Genomic DNA, 12,356 nt, shown 5'->3' with positions numbered 1-12,356 from the left:
GATATCTAACAGGTGTCTCAACCTTAACACGACACCCCACACAGAATCCTCACCTCACTTTCCCAAGCCTAGTCTTCCCCCATCTTAAAAATGGTGGCCCCATTCAGTCAGTTGCCCACAGCCCAGGCGTCCTCTCTGACCCCTCCTGCTCACTCACTCACACGGCCAGGGGCCAGGGTCCCATGGCTCTAACCTCCACACCCCTCCAAACCTGACCTCTGCTCCCTGAGTGTGCTGCATCCCCGCCAGGCCACCATCTCTCCAAGAGGTTCTACCGTAACCTGCCAGCGGGCCCCCCTGCTTCCACTCCGCTCCATCACCTCGAACCCACCCCAGGCACACGCTTCCTGCTCTACACAGCAGCCGGTCTTTCTTTTTAAAACAACTTATCAGGTCATGGCGCTCCCTGCTTAAAGCCCCTAATGATTTCGTACTACACATAAGCTCCACCCCCTTCAGTGGCCAGTAAGGCCTTCCGATCTGGCCCCTGCTGACCCCTCTGACCCGACCCCTGTCACTCTCCCTCCACTCCCAACACACTGATCTGGTTGCTGCTCCCTGATCCGGCCAACTCATTCCCACCCCAGGAAGGAGCACTTGCCCGGAATGCTCTTCCCAGAGCCCTGCAAAGCTGGCTCCCTGTCCTCAGAGACCGTCCCTCCCCTCCAGCCCTCTCTATCTCAGCATCCTGCTCTATTTCCTTCCGGTCTCTGAAATGGTCTTATTGCCTTTTTACGTTATTTATTGTCTCTGCTCAAAGTTAACCTCCAAGACACCAGGGGCCCTTGTGCCATCTTGTCCAAGGCCCAGCAGGCACCTGACACACAGTAGGTTCTCAACAAGGACAGAGAACAAACACAGAGAGGCAGCATGCTCTCTAACAATGTCCTGAAAACAGCCTGCAGAGACGTGGTCACCACTGGCGTCACTCCCGGCCATTCTCCATCTGCTCTTGGGAGATGGGAGCTGAGAGCCAACAGGTGCCCATCTACATCACCCAGCCGCCCTGAGGGGAGGTGGGCAAGCTCTCACACTGGGCAGCGCCCGGAGGCTTCAGGGCGAGGTGGAGTGAGACCATCCAGCCTGTGCCGCACAGGCCTGGCTTCGACCCCCTGCTGCAGGACGGCAGCTGCTCTTTGCCGACTGTCAAAAGTCGCGATTCTCAGAGCACCGCTTCCGCCTTGATGTGGATGTGCTCTCTGCCTACAGAGGCGCAGAGCAGGCGCGTGATGGGAATTAATCAGGGAACAGCTATCGGAGAAGGACAGCACGGGCAGCTCTCAATGACTAGTTCCGCAAAATTACCGCATGGAAACATCTGGCAAGACAGAAACACTTGTTTAGAAAGGAGCTGGGTGGAGGGAGGCCTTCCATCCAGCACAGGCATGAGGTGGGCAGCCTGGCTTTCATAACGGAGTCTGGCTTCCAAATGGGCTTGTGTCCGTTCATGAACCATCTGGAGCACCATCTGACCTCCAGCGCCTGCTGCTTGGCTCCCGCCAGGAAGTGTGGCTGAGAAGGGACTGGGAGGGAAGCAGGCCTGGGCAGGGGTGCAACCTCCCATGCCCACAGGGCCAGGCAGGTAGGTGGGAGGTGAGCTAGGGAGGAACCAGAGGAAGTGTGTGTCGTGGGAAGCTGGGAGGCTCGTGTCCGGCCTGATGCTGCTCATCTCTGCAGTTTCCAATGTCCTGCAGGCCTAACGAGCCATAGCGGCAGGATCACCTGCACCCAGGGGGACTCAGCCCCACTTATCCTTTTTAATCATTCCCTGGGGACCAGCTCTCCGACCCACACCCTGGCTCCCTCCTCAGGCCACGAGGCCATCGCTGTGGCCACGGGGTGGGAGTGTACATGCTGTAACTTTCCAGGCCTTCCCTCCATCTTCATGTATGTGCTGACGGAACTGTCATCTCACCCCCCAGGCAGGGCTAGAAGCATGGACAGGTGCGTGCATGTACCATGGAGAGCCAGGGCGGAGGACGTGGCAGGTCCGCACCCGCGGCCCCACAGTAAAGCCCTGTACTGGGGATGTCTTTGGAAATGGAGGAGGGGGAATTCTCTTGCTCCTAAAGAACCAGCCTGCTTCCTGCTTTCCAGTAACCAGGACTCAGTCCCAACATGCATGCGTGTGCATGTATGCACGTGTGCGCGCACGTGTGTGTGTGTGTGTGTGTCCTTGTTTCCTCGGCACTGAGAGTTCCTTCTTGCTTAATGAGAGCTATTGTTATGCCTTTGTTGACGCTGCCTCGGAGTCGTTTTGCAGCGGATTTTCTAAAGGCCATTGTGGCTCGGGGAAACGGGAGCATCCTCCTGGCCGTCCTGCCGCACCCTTCCCTGCAGTTGGCCAGAACAGCCATGTGGGACAGTAGGGCAGTTTCAATACAGCAATTGAATATTCTTTTGCTCTAAGACATTTACCGACGGTCAGGCCACTCTCCTCCCTGGCCCAGTGTCAGTGAGCACACGCGCTGCTCAGCAAAGACCGATGGGCGCAGTTCCACGGCCACAGCAACCCAAGCGAGGTGTGCACTCTGCACTCACCAGGTCCTTCCCTGGTCCGAGGGCGAACACCTGCCGGACACACGGCTGACAGATCCCGAAGAAAACCACTTGCAGCAAAGCACTGGCCGGGCCTGACTGCCCGCCAGGGACTGTCCATTAAAGCAAGCCTGTCACGTGCAGCTCCACCTCGGGGGGTCACGCACAGCCCCGGGGCCATCCAGGCGCCCCGCACTCCGGCTGTCACAGGCTGGACCCTACTGGCCGCTCACAGGGAGGACATGAACTGCTGGCCTTCACTGCTCTGTGCCCGGAAGTGCTGGCTCCGGAATAGGAGGACGTGGCGTGGGGGGCTGACTGGGAGGGCCTTACCCTGCCCATGGATTTATCAGGGCCTGGGGGACTCTGGGGAGTGAGCTGCTGCCCAGAGAGCCACCCTCAGGCCTCGGGACCCGGCTCCTCCTGGCCTTCCGCTCCTTCCTTATGCTGAGTCAAGGGTCCCCTCTGGGCTCTGAGTTGGGCTGGCAACCTAGGTCTCTGCACCTGTTACCCGGCGAGTGTGCACACGCCCAAGCCTGTCTCCACTTGGATGAAGACCCGCCAGGATGAGGGGCAGGCCTATTCCTATCCACACTGAGGACTTGCTCTGGGACTACACTTGTTCCATTTGAGAGCATCTGAACTGGAATGTTGTTTATGGGGAAAGACCTCAACGACCTTTACATGTCCCCTGGGAGAAAGACCAATGAAAACCATCCTGTGTGATACAGAAGCCTGAAGAAGATGGGGAGACACTGGGACACCTGACAACTACCTGTTACCTACTTCTGCTGGGCTCTGGGCCAGCCACTGGGAGGTCCCAGCCCCACATCACAGACTCAGGGCAGGGCCTGGGATGGGGCCGAAGGGCCTGGGTCACCCACTGAAGGCCCAACGGTTGAATCTACACTGGTTTGGCCCGCAGAGCAGTTAAAGACGTCAGAACTAGTTGATAATATCCAAAAAGTGAGTCCTTTCACAGAACAATGTGCCCTTCTGGCCTCTCTTGAGAATTTTGGCCACCTGCGATCACGAGCCAGTGCCGAAGTGCCGAGTGATGCTGCCCCAGGCAGGGCACAGCTCTCCAGCGACCACATCTCTCTCCATGGAAAGGCAGGGCTGTGTGGTCGGTGCCCGACTGCCGGGGCGATGTGAGCAGCAGTGAACCCCTCATCACTGATCGCAGTGCCCACCTCGGAGGACGCCGTGTGGAATGAATGAGCTGAGCTATGTGAAGGCCTTCGAGCACCGCCTGGCACATATGTGTGCTCAAGAAACGTGAGCTACCATCACTGTCTTATACCCAATCCACTGCCGGGGTGCATGTACCTGCCAAGCCTGGTTGCTCAGGGCTACCATGGCCAGGAACCCTGCTCCCCCAAAGCCTGGGGCAGCAATCTCCCCAGTTCCTGGTGAAGGCTGGCAGCAGGCAGAGGAAGAACCCCATCCACTCTGGGGTGGGGCCTTGAATTACTCTCGCTGCCTTAGGTCAAGACTCCTCTAGATCTGGTCTAAGACCTCAGCATGCAATTCTGCAATTTCGTTCAATCCAACATATACCACATGGCCCTCTCAGGGTCTCCGCCTGTGTGGGATGCAGAAGAAAGCAAGTCCACACTAAGGGACCTGGCCTTGGGGTGCAGGGGTCCTGGCCCTGAGCAGCCAGGCTTGGCAGGTACACACATCCAGGCAGTGGCTTGGGCACGAGATAGTGATGGTAGCTCATATTTCTTGAGCACATGTTATGTGCCAAGCAGTGCTTAAAGGACTTCACATGTCTCAGCTCATTTACTGAGGAGTCTGCGCTAGTCTGTATAACACGGAGTCACAAACGCAAATGCTTGTGGCACCACAGCCGTGGGGGCGCGGGGACTGTGGTGAGCTTGAGAACCACCACACCGTGAGCCCAGAGTGGATGCCATGCTTGGAGTGTGGCCAGCTCACCACCAGCCAGTTTTCCAATGTTGTCAGATGTCTCACACGCTGGACAACATGGTGAGGGCCAAACGAGTACATCTCAGGAGAGACAGCCAGGGCCTCCGGAGGTCATCGGAGGCTCAGGAAACAGGCACTCCGAGCCCAGAAGGGTGTGGATGGAGATCCCAGAAGGGCCTGGGGCAGACAGGGTGTGCGGGAGCTTGTGTGTAGAGAGAGTCTTAGCAGAAACTTGGCGCTTCCAAAGGCAGGTGTAACAAGACGGCTGGCACTCCAGGTGCTGGGGGTGGCCGGAGAAAAGCACCGCGGAGAGAAGAGTGTGGGGGCCGGAGGGAGATACAGCTGCCTAAGTCCACCGGCTGGAAGAGCCAGTGCTGGGCCGTGCGTGCAGCTGACGGGGTGTAAGGACAACTGTGCGCTGCGCCGAGGGGTGACAGGAGCAGTGGGGACGGTGGCTGTGACTCAGCTCCACCTAAGCTCCCAGGTGTGCACGTGGCCTGGCGTCGCCAGACCTTCCAGTTTCTCAATAAAAGTAAAAACTCCATGTTGTCACGTAAAGCCTCCCGATGTTTAAATGTTGGCAATTAACGAAAAGGATTTTGGAGACGCCACGTGAGCCGGCTGGAGTCTGAGAGCTGCCGCTGGAGGGCCGGGCTCAGCCTCGGAGTCATGGTTTTCCCAGGGTGCCCGGGAAGCATGTGCTGGCAGTGGACTGCGGCCACCCCAGGCACCCTGCAGCCCTCACCACACTGACCCCACTGAACTGTACTTTGCTGTCGATCCCCCGTCCCGTCTGCCTGGGAGTGAGCCTGAGGGAGCAGCCCGGTGTCGGACCCAGTCCCAAGCATGGGGACTGATAACTCTGCGGTGGGAGGGAGGCCCCGAGCATGAGTGGGGGGAGCGGGGAGACACGAGGCCGCTACCTGCAGTGATGAGTCCCTGCCAGGCGGCAGGCAGAGGGGGAACGAGGAGCTGGGTTTGGAAGGAGACAGGTTTGGACAATGGAAATGACAGAACTTAGGACTGGCAGTGAGGGGCGAGAGGGGAGGAGGATTCAAAGGTGGGAGCCGGGCGCTGCTGCAGGTAGCAAAGGAAGTGGAGGCCAGGAGTGGGGGGTTGGGGGGGCAAGTCCCTCCGGTGTTTATCCAAACAAAATGAATCACTGTTTTGAAGAGATACCTGCACTCCCATGCTCACTGCAGCGCCATTTACAACAGCCAAGACATGGAAACAGCCTACGTGACGGAGGAATGGATAAAGAAGATGTGACATACAATAAACATGTCTGTGTTTATCTAAATATAGGTGTATACATACATATGTACACATGCACATGTACACAACATGGAATTATTCAGCCACGAAGAGGAGGAAACCCTGCCATCTGCAACAACATGGACAGGCCTTAATGGCTTCATGATTAAGTGGAGTAAGTTAGACAGAGAAGACAGATACCGCATGATCCCACTTATATGTGGGATCCGAAAGACAAACACAATAAAAACCACACTCATTGATACAGAAAAAAGATGGGTGGTTGCCAGAGGCAGGGCGTGGGGGGTGGGGGACAAATGGGTAAAGGTGCTCAAAAGGTACCAACTTCTAGTTATAAGATACATGGGTCCTGGGGAGGCAGGAGCACACGGTCACTACAGTTAATCACACTGCAGCATGTATTTGAAAGTGGCTGAGAGAGTAGATTTTAAAAGTTCTCATCACAAGAAAAAACATTTTTGTAACTATATGGTGGTGGATGTTAACTAAACTTTTTACGGTAATCATTTTACAATATATACATATATCAAATCACTACACTATACACCTGAAACCAATACAATGTTATGTGTTAACTGTATCTCAATTAAAATAAATAATAAAATGAAATGCAGTTTTTCAGTAGCCTCATTTCAAGTTCTCATATCACTGCAGAAAATTCTACTGGGCAGCGCAAGCCAGACCACCACGACATGTCACAGAAATATATTACCAGGGAAATTAACATGCATTCCCTCATTCATGCATCTTAAGCTACTTACTGAACACATTTCTGTGCATAAAATATACCCTGAGTGTCCGTCCTGCCTCACCCGCCGTGTGGCCAGGCGGAGGGGGCATCCGAGGGTGATGCCGTGGTGAAGATGGTGACATGTGCCTGCTTACTGCAGGCTGGTAGCAGGTCACGAGTAGGTTGTTACAAAGGCAAGTGGATGGGTGGTGGGAGCTGCGGGAAGCCCCCTTTTTGGACGGTTATCACATACTATCAAAGGGAGACAGATGTCACTCTGCAGGGGACGCAGTGCTGAGAAAACCAGAGAAAACCCAACAGACCTCAGCTCCCTGCCAAGCTCTGTCGCTTGCCACTCACTAGCTGGGCAAGTCACTTAATCTGGGGAATATAAAAATCTGTGACAAGCCTGTCATCACATCCTCCTCCTGAACCAAGGCAGACATCACGAATCACTCATGCACCTTGTCCTTGATGAACCAGATCTTTCTTACAACAGGCAGCCATTTCCAAGCAGAGGGGGCAAAAGAGACCCCGTCTCTGCCTGGTGGGACCTCACTGAGCAAGCCCCAGATCTCCGTCTACATGGGGGGGCCTGACAGCACGGACCTTGCAGAATTGTTGGGGTTCACTGAGGTGCTGAGGCATCAGATGTTTACTGCGTGCCTCGCCCCTCGCGCCAGTCTGCACACGCAGCCCTGGGAGAGGCAGCTTGGCCAGCAAGGACAGCGGTGTGCTGCCTTCCGGCATGGATCCGAGCCTCCCGCCCTCCTCTCCCCTCAGGCCCCTGTCCTCTGGGCCAGCTCTCTCACTGAACCACTGGCCAGCCGAGGGGAAAGGTGCCCATAAAAGTTAGCCTGCGGGCGTAAGGCAGTGTATTCTCTAGCACCTTCTTTTTTTATATTCTAAATAAGCTGTGGCTGGATTAGCTCTCGGTTCTCACTTTTCTTCCTTGGATTCCATACACAAAACACTGTATTAACAAGCCATGTCTCCCAGGCTGAGCTGTATTTCCATGAACTCTCATTCTGCCTCCCCTAAAACACACAGTAACAGCGTGCTCCGGAGAATATGACATCAAGCCAACCTCAGCTACGTTCCTGTGCGCGCTCTGCCCCCGTTCGTTCTGGCAGCAGGTGGGTGGGTGTGCCTGAGGTAGCGGCGCCCCTGCCGGGGACTGCGCCTGCCACACTCCACTGTGCGTGGGATGCCTGCGCCTCTCAGCCCTCCAGCCCACAGCTCTGCAAAGCACCCGAACGCCACTCCGATGCCTGCTCCTCTCCTTTACGCTCAGCACACAGGGCGGGCTGAGTGCAGGTTAAAGAGGCAGGCCTTGCCCAAAGGGACCAAGCTTATCTGCTCTGTCACCCAGCACAGAAAATCCGCTTTGCTGGGCCTGAGATACATATTCAGCGACAGGGCTGAGCAACAGGGCGCAGGCCTGGGCAGCCAGCAGTTTCATTGCCCAATTCCAGAAGATGCCGAGGACCACTGGCCAGGAAGCACCCAGTGAACTTGGTGTGAGAGGACACAGACCTAGATGCTAGGTGTGCGCTGGGGCCATGCCGTGCTGGGGCTGCATTTAGGGTCTGGGAAGGGCCCCTAAGCACGCGGGGTTGGGCGGGGGGCGGGGGACGGTGGGTAGGCCAGCCTGCGGGGCAGGGGAGGCTGACACTCTCACTGCAACTTCCTCAGTCATTCCAGTGGTTTGGACTTTCCTTAAATTTTAACTTTAGGCATTTGTTTTTAAAAACTCCAAGACAGGAATCAGAGGAAGCTGTTACTTCTCTGAGCAGCGTCGTGGGTGAACAGAGCCCTGTTAGCCTCCAGATCCCCAGAGCCTTGCACATATTTGTTTTCGAGGGGGCTGGCCGCTGGGTGGGAGTCTCAGCAGGAAGCAGTAGGAGGGCGGACAGGAAGGAGGCAGAGGCACAGACCCCAAAGCAATGCTCGCAGTCTCTCATCTGGATATCAAACAGGGCAAGACAACTGCTTATCATTCCTGGGGATGAACACATTCATTCATCTGACAGCCATGCATGTCTACTTTGACCAGAGCAGTGGGGAGACGATGCAGGCCCTGCTCTCAGGGGGCCCCCAGTACTGTGGGGGAGCCAGGCATCGATCCTAGAACAGGGTGAGGGGGCATAGTCGTGAGGTCCAGAGTAGTGCAAGGGTCAGGCGGGCTGCCTGGAGACAGTGACCACCTGGGTTTTTCAGGAATACGAGCTGAGGCAGGCATTTGGAGCTGAGCAGGATGGGAGAGACCTGGGTGTATCTAGCATGGAGGTTAGTGAAGAGCTCAGGTATGTGCTCCCTCAGGTACCTCCCCTGACCTCTCCCAGCCTGAGGCAGACCCCCCGCAATGTGCCCCAGTGTTGAGTGTGGGGCAGGCCAGCTCCAGTCCAAAGATGAGTTCGGTTTGAATTATATTGTGGTTTCAAAAGATTTAAATTAGCTATTGACATTCACAAACCAGAAAGGCTCATAGCAAAATCTGATTCCCGGTTCTTGGAAATGCTCAGAAAACCCAGCAGCGCTGGCTGGCGCTCCTATATGGCAACCATTAGTTGAAGGTCAAAAGTGGCCTGTATGTCCAGCCAGCGTGGCTCAGTAGTTGAGCATTGACCTATGAACCAGGAGGTCACAGTCGATTTCCGGTTAGGGCACTGCCCAGATTCTGGGCTCAATCCCCAGTGTGGGGCGTACAGGAGGCAGCCAATCAATGGTTCTCTCTCATCATTGATGTTTCTATCTCTCTCTCCCTCCCCCTTCCTCTCTGAAATCAATAAAAAATATGTATATTTCTTAAAGTGGCCTGTGCTTGCCAGTCTACCACACTCCCCACACTCAACACACTCCCCACCATGCCCTAGCATTCTTCTAACAATATTGAGGCTGATTCAGAGTGGGGTCCCATTTAGCATCTCACTTGTCCTATAAATTGCCTTCTAGTGGAAGGGGAAGTAGGACAATTGTCATCCCCATCTCTATCATAAGAGGGGGAAGAAGACAGGCTGAGGGTTCCCATCCTTCCTCTGCCACTGAGCTCCCACCGGGTCCCAGCAGCTTCTGTCTGAAACCCTCGCACCTTGGGCTCACCGTTACCAAGGTCTTCGTCACACTACACTATTCCTCATTTATGTGTCTGCCAGCCGTCAGATGCGGAGTTTCTCCAGGGCATGACTGTGTCTGACATCAGAGTCCTCACAATTGATCATAAAGCTTGATGGCCCCTAGTTATGTGCTCAGTAGTAAATGTCAAATGAAGGGATGGATGCAAATGGATACATGAAACACAGTCCAGCAGAGAAAAGTGAGGGCCTGGGTGTAGGGGTGGTGGGAGGGCAGAGGAGAGGAGGGGTTCTGAAACCAGAGGGGCAGCAAAGCACAGAGCAGGGTGCACGCACAAGGAGCACCGGCACCTGGGAGCTGGTTGGACACGCTGCAGCAGGGGCACTGCCCTCGGCCTGTGGGGTAGACCCTGCTTTCTAGCAAGTCCCACGGCAGTCATCATGGATTACAGTGTGAGAAGAGCTGGCTAAGCGAATGGGTCCGGAGTCCGACCTCAGGGGTTCAAATTCTTACTGTGATGCTTACTGGCTGTGTGACATGGGCCATGTTACATCAGCTCTCTGTGTGTGTTTCCTTATCAGTTAAAATTGAGCCTCAGTTGGTATTTTTCCAGTTCCCCCAAAGGGTGGCCTGAGTACCCCTTCCAGACCTCTGAGGGCAGACTCTGCCTGGGTGGCTGTGACACCCCCACAGGCACTTGCCACCCCCAGCAGGGCCTCCTGGCACCCATTTCACAGTTTCAGGAATCAGGCTATTTGGTAGCACTAGGTGCTCCCATCAGCCTAATGCCCAGGGAGGCATCAGAGCCTGGTACTTACACCATCAGCTGTCCAGTAGTTCCAAACCTTGATCCTGGCCAGGCCAAAGGCATGCAGCCTTCTCGTGTTGCGGATAACGAAAAAGAGCTGCAGCGGCGGGTGGAAGGGGCAGGTCCACAAGGAGGAGTCTTTCTTGCTCTGAAACACCAGCAAGAGCGGGGAGCAGTCAGTACATGTCTGCCCAGGTGCACCAGCAGTGACTCTACCCTAATAAGACCCCAGAGAGGGCTGAGGGCGGGGAGTCAGGCCCCTTCTCCTTCACCAGGTTAGGGAAGTTTTCTGCCATTATTTCTTCAACCACGTTCTCTATCCCTATCTCCCTTTCTGCCTCTCTGGCACACCTACTATTCTAATATTGTTACATTACATGTTGTCCCACAGCTCCCTTAAGCTGTCCTCCTGTTTTTTGTTTTTCCTCTTTGGTTCTCTGATTGAGTGATTTTTTTCAACTCTGTCTTCTAATTCATTGATTTGATCCTCAGCATCCCCTAATCTGCTGTGTATTCCTTCCAATGTGTTATTTATTTGTGCTATGTCATCCTTTATTTCTGTTTTCATAGTTACTATATCTTTTCTCAGGCTGTTGAGCATATTTACCATCATTTTTCTGAACTGTATATCAGATAAATTTCTTTTTTTAAAAAATATATTTTATTGATTTTTTACAGAGAGGAAGGGATAGGGATAGAGAGTTAGAAACATCGATGAGAGAGAAACATCGATCAGCTGTCTCCTGCACACTCCCTACTGGGTATGTGCCCGCAACCAAGGTACATGCCCTTGACCGGAATCGAACCTGGGACCCTTAAGACCGCAGGCCAACGTTCTATCCACTGAGCCAAACCGGTTAGGGCCAGATAAATTTCTTATCTCCATTTTGTTTAGCTCTTCTTTTGGAGAATTCTCTTGTTCTCTCCCTTGGGGGCTGTTTCTTTGTCTCCTCATTTTGGCTGTCTTTTTGGGTTTGTGACTGTGTATTAAGTAGATCTGCTATGCCTCTCAATCTCTAGTGCAGGACAGTGTCAAACACTGTTTCTGACTAATTAGATCAGGCAAAGACTCAAAGGCCCCAGAGACTGTTTTTGCCTACAGACTGGTAGGATTCCGACTTGAGTGGCCCCAAGCAATCATCCTCAGGTGAGAGTTTTTTTTTCAACAGGGTGGGGCAATTGCTTCTGCCTGGAGGCTAACTGTTATTCTCTTAATGGTCCTCGGAAACTCTGCACTGTGGCACAAGGTGTTTTCTAGTAGGGTGGGTCAACTGTCCTCCCCCCAGGCAAAGCTGCCTGTATAGCAAATGTCTGCATGAGAAAGATGACACAGAGTGAGGGAATGACTCAGCACAGGAAACTGGGGTGTCTGCCTTCTGAGCTCTTACCCCAGAGCCCCCAATCCTGGCTTCTGCTCACACAGCTCCAGTCCACTCTGCCCTCCCTCTGCTGGAGCACAAGATAAGTGGCTCCACAGGAAATTTTGTGTGTTGGCCCTTTAAGAGGGTGCCTGAATTTCCAGCCATCTCTCCCTGGCAGACAGCAACCCCACTACTTTTCACAGCCAGATATTATGAGGGTACCCTTCTCAGTTCTGGTGCTCTCTGCTGGGGGCCCAGCTTGGGGATTAGACCCCAGAGTTCTCAGTGGCAAACCCCACAGCTGAGATATCTCTCTGGAACTTTAGTTGCTGTCTGTGGATGCCCGGCCAGCCCTTTCCCCTCTCCGCCCCTCCTATCAGTCTCTATGCAGTCTCCCTTCTCTACAGAATCCCCGGGTGGGGGTAGGTCTCCAATCTCTCCCCACCTGGACTGACCCTCACCCTGGCTTAAAGCTGCCACTTGGGCCATCAGACTGAATTTAAAATGCAGGCTTTGCTGTGCTTGGCCTTGAGGAAGCACTGAGGGCGGGGGCTCTAGAGGAAAGGGCAGGATAAGAGCCACCACTTGCCTTATCTGATAAACCTGGCAAACAGAGTTTTATTTCTCTTGTAAA

At 54.3% G+C, this 12,356-nt stretch overlaps 1 protein-coding gene across 1 annotated transcript in view; it reads right to left on the bottom strand.

Moving 5' to 3' along the window:
* The window catches only part of LOC102433133 (protein KIAA0556-like), a gene marked incomplete at its 5' end in the record, with an annotated part of 45,053 nt that extends 34,544 nt beyond the window's left edge, over positions 1–10,509 (bottom strand). Inside the window, one exon of the mRNA XM_023747680.1 lies at positions 10,372–10,509. Coding sequence (XP_023603448.1) covers positions 10,372–10,509 — 138 coding nt within the window. The remainder of the gene's footprint in view (positions 1–10,371) is intronic.
* Between the last annotated feature and the right edge of the window lie 1,847 nt (positions 10,510–12,356).

This window comes from Myotis lucifugus, unplaced genomic scaffold (genome assembly GCF_000147115.1).
Source record: "Myotis lucifugus unplaced genomic scaffold, Myoluc2.0 scaffold_949, whole genome shotgun sequence".
NCBI lineage: Eukaryota > Metazoa > Chordata > Mammalia > Chiroptera > Vespertilionidae > Myotis > Myotis lucifugus.
Note: the sequence above shows the minus strand (reverse complement) of the source record. Positions and strands in the feature narration are given on the sequence as shown.